The sequence below is a fragment of the Mercenaria mercenaria genome, chromosome 10 (genome assembly GCF_021730395.1).
Source record: "Mercenaria mercenaria strain notata chromosome 10, MADL_Memer_1, whole genome shotgun sequence".
Classification (NCBI taxonomy): domain Eukaryota; kingdom Metazoa; phylum Mollusca; class Bivalvia; order Venerida; family Veneridae; genus Mercenaria; species Mercenaria mercenaria.
Window position 1 is genome coordinate 81,801,388 of NC_069370.1, and position 22,163 is coordinate 81,823,550.

At 37.5% G+C, this 22,163-nt stretch overlaps 1 protein-coding gene across 2 annotated transcripts in view; it reads left to right on the forward strand.

The window, feature by feature from the left end:
* Positions 1–22,163, forward strand: part of LOC123561046 (tetraspanin-13-like) — a 53,981-nt gene that overhangs the window by 18,246 nt on the left and 13,572 nt on the right. For both annotated transcript variants that reach the window (XM_045353198.2, XM_045353199.2), the window contains exons 2-4: positions 2,725–2,892; positions 6,633–6,851; positions 16,730–16,906. In XM_045353198.2, coding sequence (XP_045209133.2) covers positions 2,725–2,892; positions 6,633–6,851; positions 16,730–16,906 — 564 coding nt within the window. The remainder of the gene's footprint in view (positions 1–2,724; positions 2,893–6,632; positions 6,852–16,729; positions 16,907–22,163) is intronic.

A 22,163-nucleotide genomic window follows, 5' to 3' on the forward strand; every position in this document is an offset into this window, starting at 1 on the left:
ATGCATAGTTTTGTATTCCGAAATACAATTTGACCTCGATTTTGACCTAGTGACATAGTTTTACATTTCTCAAGCTACAGCCTTTAAATTTGGACCACTTGCATAGTTTTGTATGCCGAAATGAACTTTGACCTTAAGATTGACCTAGTGACCTACTTTCACATTTGTAGCTACAGGCTTCAAATTTAGACCACGTGCATAGGATTGTGTACTGAAACAAACTTTGACCTTGACATTGACCTGGTGACCTACTTTCACATGTCTCAAGCTACAGCTTTTGAATTTGGACCACATGCACAGTGTTGTGTACGGAAATGAAATTTGACCTTGAGGTAGTCAGTAAGTCTTGAAATTTGGAACACTCAAAAATGGCACATTGGTGGGCGCCAAGATCACTCTGTGATCTCTTGTTATGTTTAATCTTTTAGCACTACTGGTATAGAATAGGAATGGTAGTAGGAGCCTTTTTGATGATTATTGGTAATTCATAGCCAATAGTTTTTTTCCTAGTAATAAACTCTGGTCAGTGATTTTTAAGCTTGTGGATGAAATATATGTGAATGGGGAGAAGAGCATTATGTGCTTTTCACAGTTCAGTGCCTGTATATTTTGATCCCAAAACCTTTTTTGAAAATAAGTTTTATCTACAGACAGTAACATTGGAACCTGACATCACTAACAAAACACTTGTTAAATTTCACATGAATGACTTTACTTTTTACAAAGCTTTCAAAACTTATAATAAATAAATAAAAAAAAACTGAAATAAAAAAGAATTTAAAAAAAAATGCTTCTGGTGAGGATCGAACTCTCGACCTTTGGTTTTCAACGTGAACTCGCTAACCACTACACCAATATGGAAGTATGACGTCATCAACACAAATATAAGTATATATAAATTTAGTTATGGCAGCGTGACGAAAATTGTTTCGCATTGAAAATATATTGTATTTTATCTTTTTTTTCTTCGTAGAAAATGTATTTAACACTGAATTCTTATCATCAGACGCTCATTTACATTTTTATTCAACGTTCAAAGCAGTAAGCGAAACGCTTTTGTCAGCTGTAAACAGCAAGCGTCTACTGACATCTTACTGATTAATTACTATGAGCATTATGTACTGGAAGAAACCCGAACAACACCGATTCCAAAAAAGTACCCAATTTTCAACTCGATAGTAATTCTATACACAGCTTTATTCATTTTCTTTTTCACACGTCTAACTGTAATGCGACGCTGTTGGTGCCGCAAAGCGGGGCAGGTAGTTCTGCTATTATTATGTCTCCCCCAGGAGACATATTGTTTTTGCCCTGTCCGTCCGTCCGTCTGTCCATCCGTCCGTCCGTCCGTCACACTTCATTTCCGAGCAATAACTGGAGAACCATTTGACCTAGAACCTCCAAACTTCATAGGGTTGTAGGGCTGCTGGAGTAGACAACCCCTATTGTTATTGGGGTCACTCCGTCAAAGGTCAAGGTCACAGGGGCCTGAACATTGAAAACCATTTCCGATCAATAACTAGGGAACCACTTGACCCAGAATGTTGAAACTTCATAGGATGATTGGTCATGAAGAGTAGATGACCCCTATTGATTTTAGGGTCACTCTGTCAAAGGTCAAGGTCACAGGGGCCTGAACATTGAAAACCATTTCCGATCAATAACTAGAGAACCACTTGACCCAGAATGTTGAAACTTCATAGGATGATTGTACATGCAAAGTAGATGACCCCTATCGGTTTTGGGGTCACTCCATTAAAGGTCAAGGTCACAGGGGCCTGAACATTGAAAACCATTTCCGGTCAGTAACTTGAGAACCACTTGACCCAGAATGTTGAAACTTAATAGGGTGATTGGTCATGCAGAGTAGATGACCCCTAACGATTTTGGGGTCACTCTGTGAAAGGTCAAGGTCACAGGGGCCTGAACATTGAAAACCATTTCCGGTCAGTAACTTGAGAACCACTTGACCCGGAATGATGAAACTTCATAGGATGATTGGTCATGCAGAGTAGATGACCCCTAACAATTTTAGGGTCACTCTGTTAAAGGTCAAGGCCACAGGGGCCTGAACATGGAAAACCATTTCCAATCAATAACTTGAGAATCTCTCGACCCAGAATGTTGAAACTTCATAGGATGATTGTTCATGCAGAGTGAACGACCCCTATTATTTTTGGGGTCACTCTATTAAAGGTCAAGGTCACAGAGGCCTGAACATTGATAACCAGTTCCGATCAATAACTTGAGAACCACTTGACCCAGAATGTTGAAACTTCATAGGATGATTGAACATGCAGAGTAGATGACCCCTATTGATTTTGGGGTCAGTCTTATAAAGGTCAAGGTCACAGTGGCCTGTTCATGTAAAATCATTTTTTGGAAATAACTTGAGAACCACTTGACCTACAATGTTGAAACTTAATAGGATGATTGGACATGCAGAGTAGATGACCCCTACTTATTTTGAGGTCACTTGATCAAAGGTCAAGGTCACAGGAGCCTGAACAGTGACTTGAGAACCACTAGGCCAAGAGTGTTGAAATTTAGCGGGATGACTGGACATCCCAAGTAGATGATCCCTATTGCAGCCAACCATCAGTGTCTCTTTGATTTTTCGCTCCTGACCCCTATTGACTTCTTGCCTATAGGACTTTGCATTGGGGGAGACATGCGCTTTTTTACAAAAGCATTTTCTAGTTTTTATCTGCTTTTTTTTTTCAGATAATCTCAATAATCCTTATTGGTGTGGCAGCGTATTCACGCCTGGCGGCCATTGTTGTCAGTCTTGGTCTGATTGGTGGAATTATTGCATGTGGTGTTTTCCTGTTTTTCATTGCATTGGTTGGGCTGATTGGAGCTGTGAGACATCACCAAGTGTTGCTCTTCTTTGTATCCTTCCAGAACATAATCTGTTTTCTTTATAATTTATTCTGAGTGTAAAGTACAATCATACTTTTTAGCTCAACTATTCAAAGAATAGCCCAAGCTATTCTACTCAACCTGGCATCGGCATCACACCTTGTTCAAAGTTTTGCATGCAGGTAGGTATAGCTATCTTTTAAGAGCATATAGCTTTGAAACTTATTTTTTCTTTTTCTAGGCCAATTACCACTGCTTCGAGTGTGGGAGGTCGTGGGTTCGATCCCCGGCCTCGTCATACCAAAGATGTAAAAAATGGTACTAGCAGCTTCCTCGCTTGGCGCTCAGCATTAAGAGGGAAGTGCTAGGACTGGTCAGCCCGGTGTCAGTATAATGTGACTGGGTGGGGTATCATGTCACATGTCTACGGCATGATATTCCAGTGAGGCCAAAATTAAAAACTGTTTGTTTGTAGTGCTCTGACCAACCCATCAAAATAGTCCCGACCCAAAAATTTTTTTAGGCAATCCAGGGGGCAGAATTTTCCCACTTTGGGGTGGGGGGGGGGGCGCATATAGATTTGCCCTTGTCTGTCCGTCCTTCCGTGCCCGCGAAATGATGGTTTAGTGACTTCATAACGGTACTTTCTCTGATGTCATTCATTCTGTTCTGTTTATGTGACCCTTTTTCTTTTTATGTGACTGATAGAACAATAGAGAGAACAATGGGGGTGTTACATAAATACCGTTTCGTTAGAACGTCCGTCCGTCCTTCCAAGAATGTTGTGTCGTGCCTAGCTCCAAAAGTATTTGACGTAGAGTCACAAAACTTTACAGGAATGTTGGTCAGCATGTGTAGTTGTGCACCTGGGGTTTCGCGTCCGGATTCATTCAGTCATGTAGAAGTTATGGCCCCTGACTTTGTAAAAATTGGTCATTTTAGTGTTGTGTCGCGCCTAGCTCCAAAAGTATATGACTTAGAGTCACAAAACTTTACAGGAATGTTGGTCAGCATGTGTAGTTGTGCACCTGCGGTTTCGCGTCCGGATTCATCCAGTCGTGTAGGAGTTATGGCCCCTGACTTAGTAAAATATTGGTCATTTTAATGTTTGTCGCACATAGCTCCAAAAGTATTTGACCTAGTCACCAAAGTTTACAGGAATGTTGGTCAGCATGTGCAGTTATGCACCTGGGGTTTCGCGTCTGGATTCATTCAGTCTTGTAGGAGTGATAGCCCCTGACTTAGTTAAAAATTGGTCATTTTAATGTTGTGTGGTGCGTAGCTCCAAAAGTATTTGACCTAGAGTCACCAAAGTTTACAGGAATGTTGGTCAGCATGTGCAGTTGTGCACCTGGGGTTTCGCGTCCGGATTCATTCAGTCGTGTAGGAGTTATGGCCCCTGACTTAGTTAAAAATTGGTCATTTTAATGTTGTGTTGTGCGTAGCTCCAAAAGTATTTGACCTAGAGTCACCAAAGTTTACAGGAATGTTGGTCAGCATGTGCAGTTGTGCACCTGGGGTTTCGCGTCTGGATTCATTCAGTATTGTAGGAGTTATGGCCCCTGACCTGGGAAAAAATTGTCATTTTAATGTCATGTAGTGGGGGCATCTGTGTCCCATGGACACATTTCTAGTTTTATATGTTTTGATCCTTTCAGATGCAAGATGCAATTTCTGCAAAATTTAATTTTTTCCTTTCCGTATTTTAATATACAGCAGATCATTCAGCATTTAGTGACCGCAGTCACAGACTGTCGACTTTGTGTGTGTTTCGAAAGTCATAAGATAGGATCCAAGTGAGAAAGTTGCTCAGACCTTCTTGACATAGCCTTTCTTGCATGACCTTTTACGGTGACCTTTGTGTATTTGATAATCAATTTACCAATAAACAATGTCGTCTGACATGTTGCCACGGACCTGACCAATGCATCAGTCAGCATAACTACAGTCTAAAAATTTATTCTCATTTCTGTTTAAAAGTTTATAAATGAAAACAGACATCTAAATTTTTGATCATGCAACGGAAAATCGGCAACTTAAGTGATAAGTATTCACACTGATTTGTATTAAATTAATTGAGACCTTTTTCGAACACTTCAATAAAGCCACTTACCAAGATATTTTTTTTTGTAAATTCTTATTTTCCTGTATTTTCAAACATAATTTAACTTTTAAATCCCAGTATTATCTGACATATGTGGTGACAAAATTACATTAACATCTTGAAATAAACACAGGCACATGGCGGCTGAAGTTCAAAGGAAAGGTGCCGATTGGCGTTTGGCCATTGATGTAGGATGAAAGGAAGCCTTGTTTGACAGCTAAATGTTGTGATGTATGTGATGTAATTTGACCTAATTCTACAAGATCTGTACAATTTGTGTATTACCTAATACACTTTTGATTTAAAAGGACTGCCATGATTTATGGATTTGCATAAGTTGAAGTTCTGTGAACTTTGTTTCTTTTTCCTTACTTTAAGGAACTAAATCACAATTTGACATGCATACACATACTTCAGCTTGTGTTTAAAAGTGAAGCCTTTCAATTTTCAAGCCTTAATTTTCACCAAACAAAGACTAAAGAAAATAAGCATGAGAAGCTCCACAGCTAGTCAAAGTCACCTCGTCTACACAGACCTGGATTCAAAGGTGTGGAGGAGTGGGAGGCCTATGCCGCTCCCCTGCCCCTAGTGGACAGAGTGGTTACCTTTATTTAACAAAGTGCACCAGAACCCTACATTTCACACTTAAAAAATTCCTGGACCCTCGATCTAAACCTACCACCAAATTTTGAACTGTAAGGTGGCTTTTATATGCATCCATCACTCCCTTTGTCCAGATTAATAATATCTAGGTACTTGGAATTTAGACAAAAGGTGTAACAGTTGCCACCATTTCATTCCTAACAAAGATGTAACACAGGCCACCATTTCATTTGGGAGTGTCAAGATCGTTTGGTGCATTCTTGGTCTATATCCACAGTTACTAAGTCTACTGTCTGTAGTCTCATTCAGTTTTACGAAAATTTTGATCAATTATAAAATGAAAGATCTGGTTTAATAAATGTCTGCAGTCATACAAGTTTGTGCTCTGTGAAATTCCTGGTAGAATTTGTCTGCCATGCATGTTCTTTCTCTCTGAGATTCATGAATCTGTTTCAGTGTCTGCTGTAAAAATTTGTGTTTACTGATTTTCCAAAAAAAAAAAACTCCTAAAAATCTGGGTCGGAGCACTAAAAACAAAATTTTTTAATTATGGCCGAAGGCAGCACTATAAAGTTGGGCATTGTGCTCACTGCTACAAGTATACACTGTCGTTTATATGACTGAAAAACTATTGAAAAAGATGTTAAACCCAAACACACACACACAACCTCACTGGGTCAGATCTCTTAACTGTAACATGTATTTTGGCCAAATTACGCCCCCTTTTGTATTGAGAAAATCTTGGTTGAAGTTGTGCATGCAAGTACATATATAGCTATTATTTAAAGGCATATAGTTTTGAAACTTACTTTTTCTTTTTCTAGGTCAATAACCAACCTTACAAGATCAAGTCCCATAACTCTGAAATATATTTTGATCAAATAATGTCCCCTTTTGTATTTAGAAAATCCTGGTTGAAGTTTTGCATGCAAGTTTTTATTTAAAAACCTATACAAATATTGAATTGAAACTTCACACGTTTCTCCAGGTTTATAAAATTAGAAGTCATATTTGCAAAAAAGGACAAAAGAAAACTGATAATTTTTCTTAACATTTACTTTAGTACATGATCATTCTGTTTCTGTTGTTCTTGTTGCAATTTTCTCTTGGCTGTGCTTGTTTGGCTGTGAACCGGGAACAGGAGATCAGTCTTGTACGAAATGGATGGCGCGCAGCAGACATGACTTTTAAAGATACCATACAGAACAAATTAATTTGCTGTGGATTTGAAGATGTAACTTTAAACAAAACAGACCCACTTGGCCATCCATCCTGTGATGCAGTAAGTCTCTTTCTAAAATATTCTTAACTTGTCTTGTATTTCTCACCCCATTTTTCTTTCATTATGCTACAGTAGTAATGCATGTGTGAATTTTGATTTTGTTGTCTGTGAAGCAGAGCTGTGTAAGTTTAACCCTTACCTTGCTAAATTTCTGTAATGAACTTGTCCATCTTAATTGGACAGTACCAGTAACTGTTAAAAGGGGTGCTTACCAAATAGATACTGACTGAATGGCGAACATTGCAGATCTTGATCAGACAGCACGGATATCCAGGCTGATCATGGTCTACACTGGTTGCAACTCAGAATCAATTGGCTTAAGCGGAACTCTATTACACACATGTTGAATGAACTCCATGATCCCAAAGGACCAGAAAATATAACAACCCTGAATCCAAGTACGGGGAGACTTTTTACAGCCGCCACACGGCACTTGAAGATTAAGACTCTTTCTGTATACATTTTCTTGGCTGAGTGGTAAAGGAAGCAGACTTGTAATCGCTTTCTGTCACAGCTGTGGGTTTAAAACATCACTAGTATGGATGTACAATTCATTCTTTGACATTTGGTGGTTTTACCCGGTGTCAGCCTGTTAATGAAAAATGCCCGTAAAGGAACCAGCTTTTCCATCTAGTCAAAAGCCTGAAAGTTGTTTTATATCCTCAAAATGTATATATGGGACTTTTAACCCCTACACAGCAAAGTAAAAAGAAAAGATGCATTTTCACTCTTACTGCGCTGAAACATTCTTAAAGTACATTGTAATATTGTATATTGTCAGCTTTCAACAATCTCTGATTGGAAAATAATGGTCCATTTACTTTAGTGTATTGTTTTATTCTAAAATTTTGGAGGTAAAGATGTCATTTATAATGCTAATCAAGCTGACACCTTATTACATGTTAGTGTAGAATTTCTTCAGAATGAACTGGATACCTGCTGTGAATATGGAATTTTAAGCATTTTAGACAATAGCGAGGCAGAAATTAAATCTTGGCATAAATGTCAAGTCAGGCTTTCAAATGTTAGATATGTCACAGAATTCTGAAATAGTCTTATTTTTAGCTCACCTGAGCCAAAGGCTCATGGTGAGCTTTTGTGACTGCTCAATGTCCGTCGTCCGTCATGCGTACGTCAACATTTTCTAAAAAAATCTTCTTCTTGAAAACCACTGGAAAGAATTACATCAAACTTCACAGGAATGATCCTTGGGTGGTCCCCTTTCAAAATTGTTCAAAGAATTGAATTCCATGCAGAATTCTGGTTGCCATGGCAACCAAAAGGAAAATTTTTAAAAATCTTCTTGTCCAAAACTGCAAGGCATAGAGCCTTGATATTTGGCATGTAACATCATCTAATGGTCCTCTATGAAGATTGTTCAACTTATGCCCCTGGGGTGAAAAGAGGCCCTGCCCCGGGGGTCCCAAGTTTTAAATAGACTTGTATTAGGAAAAAACTGTAAGAATCTTGTCTAAAACCACAAGACCTAGGCCTTTGACATTTAGTATTTAGCATTACCTTGAGGTCCTCTACCAAAATTGTTCAAATTATAACCCTGGGGTGAAAAGAGGCCCTGCCCTGGGGGTCTCAAGTTTTACATAGACTTATATAGGAAAAAGCTTTAAAAATCTTCTTGCCTGAAACTGCAAGGCCTATGCTTTTGACATTTGCATTGCCTTATGGTCCTCTACCAAAATTGTTCAAATTATGCCCCTGGGGTAAAAAGAGGCCCTGCCCTGGGGGTTCCAAATTTAACATAGACTAATATAGGGAAAAAAATCTTCTTGTCTGAAAGTTCAAGGCCTAGGTCTTTGATATTTGGTATGTAGCATTGCCAAGTGGATGTCCAACAAGAATGTTCAAATTATTCCCTCTGGGTAAAAAGAGGCCCCGCCCTGGGTAATTATCAGATCATATTTCCTAGACTGTTTAATTATAATTACCTGATGACCCCAAGTGATTAGGGGTCACCTGACTGTGACCTTGACCTACTGACCTACTTTCTTGTTTTTTATGATACAGCCTTGAAATTTGGAAGACACGTACAGTTTTGCACACCAGTCGTAAAACTGACTTTCATTGACCATGAATATGACCTTCTGACCTACTTTCTAATATTTTAACATCAGTATGCCATTTTAAACATGTGGCTCACATTACTCAGGTGAGTGCTTCAGGGTCATCATGACCTTCTTCAGGGTTTTTTCTTGCTGTTTTGGGAACATAGCCTATACCCCCAAAATTGGGAATTTTGACGTGTAAATGTTCCAGATTGGGAAATAGTCCCATAGAATAAAGTAAGGATGTGTTTAAGCACTTTCTCATACACTTGTTTCACATTGTACAACCTCTTAAACATTCTGTCATTACAAAATTGTCCATAATTTGGTCAATGTTTGTGCAATTTTGATGATTTTTTTTTCAGAATGTAGATTGGGAATTTTTGCACTCATTTTGGGAAAAAAACATACTATTTGGCATTGGGAATATAGCCCAATAACGGCTATAAAAACGGCCGAAAAAAAACCCTGCTCTTGTTTATGTTAAGTAATTACTGTGAAATGAGTCTTAAAATAATGCTATATAATACTGTATTTGGCTTTGTTTACAGCATTTCATTTTGTCATTTAACTAGCTTTGAAATGCGTTACCATAAATGTAAAGGTTCATGACCTTTGGGAGTTCTGCAAGAGTAATATGATCTTGGCTACCTTGTCATTAATTACCCACAGGAATGTAGCTGGACCAATTCCCAAATTACCAAAAAATGCCTAGTTCCCAGCTGTTTGTGTTAGTGATTCAGTTCTTCCCCAGTTGTGATGTTTTTATGACTAATTGTTAAGCAGCAGCATTCTCCTGTAAGCATATTCGGTTGCTTTCTTCATATCATGAAATTTACTGATTTCAGTAACCATAATTGTACTTGACTAAGACTGTAGGAGAGGGGCCTCAATGACCGAGTAGTTACACTTGCCCCACACTGATGTGGGTTTGAGCCTCACTCAGGGCATTGAATTCTTCATCTGAGGAAGCCATCCAGCTGGCTTACGGAAGGTGGGTGGTTCTACACAGGTGCCCATGTGATGAAATAATGTATATAGGGGCACCTGGGGTCTTCCTACACTATCAAAGCAGGAAAGTCACCATATGACTTATAATTGTGTCGGTGATGTTTCACCAACTTCCATCTCTTATGAAAATATAATGCTTTTGTAGGAAATAAATAAATTAGAATTCCAGTTGGTATACACATTATTTTTATGCCCCCGAAGGTGGGCATATTAAAATCGCACGGTCCGTCCGTGCGTCCAGTATTCTTGTCCGGGCTGTAACTCTTCCATCCATAAAGGGATTTTGAAAGAACTTGGCATAAATGTTCACCATAATGAGACGAAGTGTCATGCACAAGACCCAGACCCCTAGCTCCAAGGTCAAGGTCACACTTAGAGGTCAAAGGTTAACATGGTCTGTTTCGTGTCCGGTCCATAACTCTGCCATCCATGAAGGGATTTTGAAAGAACTTGGCATAAATGTTTACCATAATGAGACGATGTGTCATGCGCAAGAACCAGACCCCTAGCTCCAAGGTCAAGGTCACACTTACAAGTCAAAGGTTAACAGGATATGTTTCGTGTCCGGTCCATAACTCTGCCATTCATTAAGGCATTTTGAAATTACTTGGCATAAATGTTCACCATAATGAGATGACCTGTCATGAGCAAGACCCAGACCCCTAGCTCCAAGGTCAAGGTCACAATTAAGGGTCAAAGGTTAACATGGTCTGTTTCTTGTCCGGTCCATAACTCTGCCATTGATGAAGGGATTTTGAAATTACTTGGCATAAATGTTCCCTATAATGAGACGACTTGTCATGAGTAAGACCCAGACCCCTAGCTCCAAGGTCAAGGTCACACTTAAAAGTCAAAGGTGTTTCTTGTCTGGTCCATAACTCTGCCATTTATCAAGGGATTTGAAAATAATTTGACACAAATGTTAACCATATTGAGAAGATGTGTCACACTTATGACCGAGGCCTCTTATGTCAAGGTCACAAAATGGTATGTGATTTTTTGTGAATACAACTGTGGCATTCTTGGGCCTACTTCGGGGGCATTTGTCACCAATAATGACAGCTCTTGTTAGTTTGAGTCATTCTTTAAATTGTAACAAGAGCTGTTCAGTAATGAATCATGCTTATTTCCAGGGTTTCAGAAATCACATGTCTGGAGCCCGGGGTTTACCAAAAAATTTTGTCTGGCTACAAAAAAATTTTTCAGAGCGTGCCCACCGGGCTACCTTGAAACTGTATAGGGTAGCCAGGAAATCGATTCTCTAGTCTTAAGGTATTAGGTCACTAATAGTAATGTTTACAAAATGGCCTTTGCTTGGTATATTCTGAAAGGTAACCGTGTTTTGCACTATTTTGCAAATTTTAAACAACTTTTACCGTGCCGTTTTTAAAATTTTTGGAATAACTTATGGTATCTCCTCAAGCTCAAGTAGAGACAAATTTCAAAGTGATAGCCACTATCCAAAACGTTTGCAGATAACTCATTTTACCATTAATTTCAATAGAAGAAACATCAAACTATTGGTAAACAATTATAAAACACAATATAAAAATGTGAATATCATTTTTTCTGTGGTGCCTCAAGTAAACGGATTTAATGAGACAGAATTCATATTTCAACATTGAAAAAATAGGGTCGAATGATGTGTTTCTGTTTTGAATTTTGCTTACTCCATTTAAAAATAACCTTAGGGAAGACCTAAAACCTACCTAAATTTCTTCCACAATATATAATCTAAGAGTGAAAGCAAAATAGAGAACTTTCACCGTGCGTAACTCAATATTTTTAAAGATTTGTAACTCTACCCCTTCTGTTTAAGTAGTAAATTCTCTTTGAACACCAAGAAATTGCTTATAAGATTCATCTTTGTCCATTTTTGTACAAAACATCAATAATAAGTCTTGAAAGAAGTAAAAACTTACTAGTAAAAAAGGAAAATAAGGGGGAAAAAATTGGTCCCAGTAGGGCTTGAACCTACGCCCCCCTAAGAATTGCAGTAAAAGTATGTTTATGGTAGGAATTGAATACTCTTCAAAAAGGAGGCTCTCTATTAGTGATCTAATACCTTAATGAAGGCAACGTGAAGCATAGTTTTGACAGTTGTAAACAATCCCTTTGTTATCGAGTGATGCACATTGAAGCATTAATTATCTACCACCTATTGATACAGTCTGAAAACAATTAACTGTTTAATTGTACCCGGAGGCAAATATTAATTCAATATTTTACACCAATCAAATATCATTATAGTTATTGATCCATAATGTTCAAAACAATATAATCAAACCAGTCTGAAAATTACATCATTTTACCGCCACCTGCCTAAGTTTGAACGTGTACTTTTGTTTTCGCTGACATCACTATCGAAATTTGAGAGGAAATACATTGGAATCCTTGGATTAAAGACATTAAGTTTAAATAAGTACTTACATCAAGTTTATGCTTTTTAGCTCGACTATTCATAGAATAGTAGAGCTATTGGACTCGCCCATGCGTCCGCGTCCGCGTCCCGATTTGGTTAAGTTTTTGTATGTAAGCTGGTATCTCAGCAACCACTTGTGGGAATGGATTGAAACTTCACACACTTATTCACTGTGATAAACTGACTTACATTGCACAGGTTCCATAACTCTATTTTGCTTTTTTACAAAATTATGCCCCTTTTTTGACTTAGAAATTTTTGGTTAAGATTTTGTATGTAAGCTGGTATCTCAGCAACCACTTGTGGGAATGGATTGAAACTTCACACACTTATTCACTGTGATAAACTGACTTACATTGCACAGGTTCCATAACTCTATTTTGCTTTTTTACAAAATTATGCCCCTTTTTCGACTTAGACATTTTTGGTTAAGGTTTTGTATGTAAGCTGGTATCTCAGTACTCACTAATTGGAATGGATTGAAACTTCACACACTTGTTCACTGTCATGATCTGACATGCACAAAGCAGGTTCCATAACTCTGTTTTGCTTTTTTACAAAATTATGCCCCTTTTTTCGACTTAGAATTTTTTGGTTAAGGTTTTGTATGTAAGCTGGTATCTCAGTATCCACTGATGGGAAAGGATTGAAACTTCACACACTTGTTCACTGTCATGATATGACATGCAGTGCAAAGGGTCAATAACTCAACTTTGCATTTTACAAAATTATGCCCCTTTTTAAACTTAGGAGTTTTGGGTTAAATTCTTATATGTAAGCTGGTATCTCAGTACCCACTAAAAGGAATGGATTGAAACTTCACACACTTGTCCACTGTCATGAGCTGATAAGCACTATGCAGGTTCCATAACCCTATTTTGCTTTTTTTAAATTATGCCCCTTTTTCGACTCGTATTCATTCAGTCGACAAGGCTGTTGAATAGTCGAGCGTTGCTGTCCTCCGACACCTCTTGTTAGCTCACCTGTCACAAAGTGACAAGGTGAGCTTTTGTGATCGTGCGGTGTCCGTCGTCCGTCCGTCCGTGCGTCCGTAAACTTTTGCTTGTGACCACTCTAGAGGTCACATTTTTCATGGGATCTTTATGAAAGTTGGTCAGAATGTTCATTTTGATGATATCTAGGTCAAGTTCGAAACTGGGTCACGTGCCATCAAAAACTAGGTCAGTAGGTCTAAAAATAGAAAAACCATGTGACCTCTCTAGAGGCCATATATTTCACAAGATCTTCATGAAAATTTGTCAGAATGTTCACCTTGATGATATCTAGGTCAAGTTCGAAACTGGGTCACGTGCCGTCAAAAACTAAGTCAGTAGGTCTAAAAATAGAAAAAACCTTGTGACCTCTCTAGAGGCCATATATTTCACAAGATCTTCATGAAAATTGGTCAGAACGTTCACCTTGATGATATCTAGGTCAAGTTCCAAACTGGGTCACGTGCCTTCAAAAACTAGGTCAGTAGGTCAAATAATAGAAAAACCTTGTGACCTCTCTAAAGGCCGTATTTTTCATGGGATCTGTATGAAAGTTGGTCTGAATGTTCATCTTGATGATATCTAGGTCAAGTTCGAAACTGGGTCACGTGCCGTCAAAAACTAGGTCAGTAGGTCTAAAAATAGAAAAACCTTGTGACCTCTCTAGAGGCCATATATTTCACAAGATCTTCATGAAAATTGGTCAGAATGTTCACCTTGATGATATCTAGGTCAAGTTAGAAACTGGGTCACGTGCCGTCAAAAACTAGGTCAGTAGGTCTAAAAATAGAAAAACCTTGTGACCTCTCTAGAGGCCATATATTTCACAAGATCTTCATGAAAATTGGTCAGAACGTTCACCTTGATGATATCTAGGTCAAGTTCGAAACTGGGTCACGTGCCTTCAAAAACAAGGTCAGTAGGTCAAATAATAGAAAAACCTTGTGACCTCTCTAAAGGCCGTATTTTTCATGGGATCTGTATGAAAGTTGGTCTGAATGTTCATCTTGATGATATCTAGGTCAAGTTCGAAACTGGGTCACGTGCGGTCAAAAACTAGGTCAGTAGGTCTAAAAATAGAAAAACCTTGTGACCTCTCTAGAGGCCATATATTTCATGAGACCTTCTTGAAAATTGGTCAGAATGTTCACCTTGATGATATCTAGGTCGAGTTTGAAAGTGGGTCATGTGCGGTCAAAAACTAGGTCAGTAGGTCAAATAATAGAAAAACCTTGTGACCTCTCTAGAGGCCATATTTTTCATGGGATCTGTATGAAAGTTGGTCAGAATGTTCATCTTGATGATATCTAGGTCAAGTTCAAAAGTGGGTCATGTGCCCTCAAAACTTGGTCAGTAGGTCAAATAATAGAAAAACCTTGTAACCTCTCTAAAGGCCATATTTTTCATGGGATCTGTATGAAAATTGGTCTGAATGTTCATCTTGATGATATCTAGGTCAAGTTCGAAACAGGGTCATGTGCGGTCAAAAACTAGGTCAGTAGGTCTAAAAATAGAAAAACTTTGTGACCTCTCTAGAGGCCATACTTGTGAATGGATCTCCATAAAAATTGGTCAGAATGTTCACCTTGATCATATCTAGGTCAAGTTTGAAACTGGGTCACGTGCCCTAAAAAACTAGGTCAGTAGGTCAAATAATAAAAAAAACTTTGTGACCTCTCTAGAGGCCATATTTTTCATGGGATCTGTATGAAAGTTGGTCTGAATGTTCATCTTGATGATATCTAGGTCAAGTTTGAAACTGGGTCAATTGCGGTCAAAAACTAGGTCAGTAGGTCTAAAATTATTAAAATCTTTTGACCTCTCTAGAGGCCATATTTTTCAATGGATCTTCATGAAAATTGATCTGAAAGTTCACCTTGATGATATCTAGGCAAGTTTCAAAACTAGGTCACGTGCGGTCAAAAACTAGGCCAGTAGGTATAAAAATAGAAAAACTTGTGACCTCTCTAGAGGCCATATTTTTCATGAGATCTTCATGAAAATTAGTGAGAATGTTCACCTTGATGATATCTAGGTAAAGTTCAAAATAGGGTCACGTACCTTCGAAAACTAGGTCAATAGGTCAAATAATAGAAAAACCTTGTGACCTCTCTAGAGACCATATTTTTCAATGGATCTTCATGAAAATTGGTCAGAATTTTTATCTTGATAATATCAAGTTCAAAACTGGGTCACATGAGCTCAAAAACTAGGTCACTATGTCAAATAATAGAAAAAACGACATCATACTCAAAACTGGGTCACGTGGGAAGAGGTGAGCGATTCAGGACCATCATGGTCCTCTTGTTAATTTGAATACCAGCATTATACGAAGCATTCAAAAATCAATCATTCACATTGTAGCAAAATTCGGCAAGTTTGTATCAGAAACCATACTGTATTACGGACAATGATAAATTCGGATAAGACTTAGTGAATGTACAGTGCCAAAAAGTGAGAGACGTTTATATTTACTTGGGTTTAGTCCTTTTATAAAACTACTTGTTAAACTATGTTAAGAATCATACAAAATTGTTTATCGAAATTAATTGATTAATTTATTAATTAAACGATTTTATAAGGTGCATTACAATTTGTACTGTAAGGGCTTTGCAAGTTTATAAAATTTGACTAACAATTCTTATTTTATCTGGGGACCAAACGCCGCTTTTCATGGAATTACACGCCACAACCCGTGTATCAGTGAAGGTTCCATGTTCACCGTCGTTTGAATACATCTGCGGATGTCTCTAAATTGCTTTTTGTACTTTTAGCATGTGTAAATGTTGAGTTCTGCTCAACCCGGGGCTAGAGGGTGTGGACGGTAGCATGCATTTCCACTACCGTCCATGAACAGGCTCAATCAAACCGAGCCTGCAACATTTTCATTTTTGTCGTGTTGAGCGACCTGTGAAGTTTCCACTTTTTCTTTTTTATATGATCATGTCATTTAGCAATAATAAAAGGGAGAAGAATTCCCAAATTTCTAAACTCAAATGTAAAATACAGGAGAAAAACTGAGTAATGATGATTGCTATTTTAGAGAACATAATCTATAATAATATATATATGCTTATTGTGAAAATTATGTAACCCTATATTGATTTATGCATTCTATCTGAATGTAGTATACAAGCACAAAGCAAATTTTGCCAAATAAATACATAGAATAGTTAAGGTCAAATAAATCAAAGTGTTTAGGCTACCAAAATTTTTTTTTAGATTTCTGAAATTCTGTTATATCACAAGTGCGTCTTCAGTAAAACACATAATTTCTTCTATCAAAACATCTTCCTTATGACAAGTCTAAAAGTAAATCAAGAAAATTTATTGCATAAAAATGTTTATTTGTACAATATTCCAATGTCGGCAAAATTTTTTATTCAATTTCAGGTATCATGTTGTACACATGACAATACAGATGCACCTTGTTGTAAAGGTGAGGCAAGTGGTGTCACAGATGATCCAGTGAAATGTCCATGTCCAACATGCTTAGAAAAGTTTAAGCCTAGAATACACGATGCATTTTCAATAACTGGTGGAGTTGGCTTGTTTTTTAGCTTTACAGAAGTAAGTTTATTATAGTATTATTTAAGGTATGGGTCTTTCAAATGTTTTAAATTAGATATTTTGGTGTTGCTTTATATTGCAGATTTGCCAGTGAACAGTCTTGTTTGTTTCTGGAGAATTTTGGTATCAAAGCTATATTTTATTTTGGTTTTCGTCAAATTTGTTTTAAATAGATTATGAACATACTGATAAATTTCATCTTACAAACTCAGAGGGTGTTAACTGTAACTTTTAAGTTTTTATATCCCCAGGCATAATATAGCGATTGAACTGTCCGTCTGTCCGTAGGAACCAGATTGCCTACAGCCCACATTAATGACCCGATTTAGTTCATACTCGCACTCAACAATCCTTTTGGCAAAACTGACCTATATATAAATGACCTTGACTCACATATTACCTTCACCTTCAAACTTAAAACCTTAATAAACAGCGTTTTTGGTCCTACAGCCCAGAAAATGACCCAATATTCTGTTTCTTTTGTCCTTCATGAATATAAATTTGTGTTATAGAAGTGCTATTTATACATACACATGTCCATATCCATCTGTCATCAACCCAAAAACAAACTGTCACCCACCCACATTATCCCCAAGTTTCTTGGATGAGTCTGTATGTTTTTTTATGCCACAGGATATATAGTGATTGAGCTGTCTGTCCAACCTTCCAAATCAGATTTGTAGCAGGGCAAACTGACCTATATATAATGACATTGACCCTCAAATGACTTTAACCTTCAAACTAAATAAAACCTTAATAAACAACATTTTTAGTCCTACAGCCCACATAAATGACCCATTTTAGTTAAGGTATTGGACCCCTAATAGTAATGTTTACAAAATGGCATTTGCTTAGTATATTCTTAAAGTTGACCATGTTTCGCACTGTGTTGCAAATTTTAAACGACTTTTACCATGCTGTCTTTTGTAAATTTTGTATAATTTATGATATTTCCTCAAGCTCAAGTAGAGACAAATTTCAGTGTGATGTCCACTATCTAAAACGTTTGCAGAGAATTCATTACAGCATTAATTTTGATAAAAGAAACCTCAAACTATTGTTAAACAATTATAAAACACAAAATAAAACTGTAAATATTATTTTTTCTAAGGTGCCTCAAGTAAACAGATTTAATGAGACATAATTCTAACTCCAACATTGAAAAACTAAGGTTGAATCCTATGGGTCTTTTTTGAATTTTGCTCACTTCATTCAAAAATAACCTTTGGGCAGAAGTAAAACCTACCTGCATTTCTTCAACAATATGTAATCTAAAGAATGAAGGCAAAATAGAGAACTTTTACCGCATGTAACTTAGTATTTTTAAAGATGTCTTACTCTACCCCTCCTGAGTCAGAGGTAAATTCATTTTGAACTATTAAAAATCGCTTATATAATGAAAATTTTCCACTTTTGTACAATGCATCCATAATAAGTCTTGAAAGAAGTGAAAACTTACTAGAAAAAAGGAAAATATGGGGGGGGGGGTGGAAATTTGGTCCCGGTGGGGCTTGAACCTACGCCCACTGAAAACTGCAGTCAAAGTAGGTTTATGGTAGAAATTGAATACTCTTCAAAAAGGAGGTACTCTATTACGGGTCCTTAATACTCACACCCAACAGACCTTGTGACAAGACCTACAAACCCTTCAAAGACCTTTACCTCCATATGATCTTCACCTTTACACTTAAAACCTTGTATAAAAAACAACATTTTTGGTCCTACAGCCCAGATAAATGACCCAGTTTAGTTAATACACTCAGCATGCCTTGTGGCAAGACCTACAAACTGACCTACATATAGATGACTTTAACATTCATGTTATCTTTACCTTTAACATATTTGGTCACAAAAGTGGTTGGGGTGGGGTGGGGTGGGGTGGGGGTAAAATAAGGATGGAAAATGTAACTTTTAAGTTTTTAGCTCACCTGTCACAAAGTAACAAGGTAAGCTTTTGTGATCGCACGGTGTCCGTCATCCGTCCGTGCGTGCGTCCGTAAACTTTTGCTTGTGACCACTCTAGAGGTCACATTTTTCATGGGATCTTTATGAAAGTTGGTCAGAATGTTCATCTTGATGATATCTAGGTCAAGTTCGAAACTGGGTCACGTGCCTTCAAAAACTAGGTCAGTATGTCTAAAAATAGAAAAACCTTGTGACCTCTCTAGAGGCCTTATATTTCACAAGATCTTCATGAAAATTGGTCAGAATGTTCACCTTGATGATATCTAGGTCAAGTTCGAAACTGGGTCACGTGCCTTCAAAAACTAGGTCAGTATGTCTAAAAATAGAAAAACCTTGTGACCTCTCTAGAGGCCTTATATTTCACAAGATCTTCATGAAAATTGGTCAGAATGTTCACCTTGATGATATCTAGGTCAAGTTCGAAACTGGGTCACGTGCCATCAAAAACTAGGTCAGTAGGTCTAAAAATAGAAAAACCATGTGACCTCTCTAGAGGCCATATATTTCAAAAGATCTTCATGAAAATTGGTCAGAACGTTCACCTTGATGATATCTAGGTCAAGTTTGAAACTGGGTCACATGCCATCAAAAACTAGGTCAGTAGGTCAAATAATAGAAAAACCTTGTGACCTCTCTAAAGGCCATATTTTTCATGGGATCTGTATGAAAGTTGGTCTGAATGTTCATCTTGATGATATCTAGGTCAAGTTCAAAACTGGGTCACGTGCCTTCAAAAACTAGGTCAGTAGGTCTAAAAATAGAAAAACCTTGCGACCTCTTTAGAGGCCATATATTTCATGAGATCTTCATGAAAATTGGTCAGAATGTTCACCTTGATGATATCTAGGTCAAGTTCAAAAGTGGGGGGGTCACGTGCCGTCAAAAACTAGGTCAGTAGGTTAAATAATAACAAAACCTTGTGACCTCTCTAGAGGCCTTTTTTTTCATGGGATCTGTATGAAAGTTGGTCTGAATGTTCATCTTGATTATATCTAGGTCAAGTTCGAAAGTGGGTCACGTGCCTTCAAAGACTAGGTCAATAGGTCAAATAATAGAAAAACCTTGTGACCTCTCTAAAGGCCATATTTTTCATGGATTCTGTATGAAAATTGGTCTGAATGTTCATCTTGATGATATCTAAGGCAAGTTCGAAACAGGGTCATGTGCGGTCAAAAACTAGGTCAGTAGGTCTAAAAATAGAAAAACCTTGTGACCTCTCTAGAGGCCTTACTTGTGAATGGATCTCCATAAAAATTGGTCAGAATGTTCACCTTGATGATATCTAGGTCAAGTTTGAAACTGGGTCAAGTGCCTTAAAAAACTAGGTCAGTAGGTCAAATAATAAAAAAAACCTTGTGACCTCTCTGAGGCCATACTTTTCATGGGATCTGTATGAAAGTTGGTCTGAATGTTCATCTTGATGATATCTAGGTCAAGTTTGAAACTGGGTCAACTGCGGTCAAAAACTAGGTCAGTAGGTCTAAAATTATTAAAATCTTTTGACCTCTCTAGAGGCCATATTTTTCAATGGATCTTCATGAAAATTGATCTGAATGTTCACCTTGATGATATCTAGATCAGTTTCGAAACTGGGTCACGTGCGGTCAAAAACTAGGCCAGTAGGTATAAAAATAGAAAAACCTTGTGACCTCTCTAGAGGCCATATTTTTCATGAGATCTTCATGAAAATTAGTGGGAGTGTTCACCTTGATGATATCTAGGTAAAGTTCAAAACAGGGTCACGTACCTTCGAAAACTAGGTCAGTAGGTCAAATAATAGAAAAACCTTGTGACCTCTCTAGAGACCATATTTTTCAATGGATCTTCATGAAAATTGGTCAGAATTTTTACCTTGATAATATCTAGGTCAATTTCAAAACTGGGTCACATGAGCTCAAAAACTAGGTCACTATGTCAAATAATAGAAAAAACGACGTCATACTCAAAACTGAGTCATTAGGGAAGAGGTGAGCGATTCAGGACCATCATGATCCTCTTGTTTAAAATATACTAATTGATTCTGAATATTATAAAAATATTTTTAAAAACCGAACAGTTTTTGGTTGCGGGTTTATCCCGCTACCAAAGTTAAGTGTATTTCTGACAATCATGTAGCATCTTTTTTTGATTCCAAATCACATCCAAAGGAATTTGTTCATGTGCTACACAAAGTAGTCCCATTCATGAACAATGCGGATGAATTATCGGTGATCAAGCAGTTCTTATTCATCCTCTATCCATTCACACTGGCCATTTAGATTATATAAGATCTGTCAATGATTAGGTATTCCAGCCCATGGTTACATCACTGACTTCCAGCTGTTCATGTAAGGTCAGGTAGAGTTTATCTTAGATATGAGGCACATTAGTATTTGTTTCTTAAACATGTATATTTATAGATTGGCATTTAAAAAAAAAATAACTCTAGCAAAACCCTCAACCACCAGACATCTCAAGGCTTTGATTAGAATTGCAATTCAGGCTCTATTTATTATACACCCAAAGGGAGTCTCTTATGTTATGACACCGGTGTCCTTTCTTCCGTTAGCAATTTCGTGTCCACTCTGCAACTCTTGAACCCCTTGACGGATTTCGAATAAAGTTGACACAAATGTTCACCACAACAAAACGATGTGCAGAGCGCATGTTTTGGATGGCTTGCTTCAAGGTCATGGATTGACTTGACCAAGAAATCCATGAAAATTAGCCCCATATGATACGAAAACTAATGAATTGACAGTATTTGCCATGATAACTAGTTTTACCATTTATTGTATAATTTGTATGCCACCCTGGCTTGAGGAACAGTTTACAATGCATGTTTACCAGTACTGAAAGGGTATCCTCTGGTATTGCATTATACTGAAATAACTAACAACATCTGTCAGAACCATATCATGATAAATGTTTCCTGATTCCTTGAGATTTTCAAAATTTTGTACAGTAGAAACCCTCGTAATTAAACAGCCTCCAGTCTAGAGTAGAGGGGTTCTGGTTTACAGGTGTTTTTAAAATGAAATGAAGACCAGTTTAAAGGGGCTTCTGGTATTCAGGGGTTCCGGTTTAGAGGGGCTTTTGGTATTCAGGGGTTCAGGTTTAGAGGGCTTTCACTGTATATTTGATTACTCGCATTCTTTAACCTTTAAACTGTTGTTAATTTATATTGAAATTATGTTGCATAACATCATTTTACTGCAAGGGACATTTCTTCATGACCTGGTTTGAAAGGTAGACTTGGTTAGCAGTTGATTTTGGGAATGGTGAAAATAGCATGCATGCATTTGACATCAAC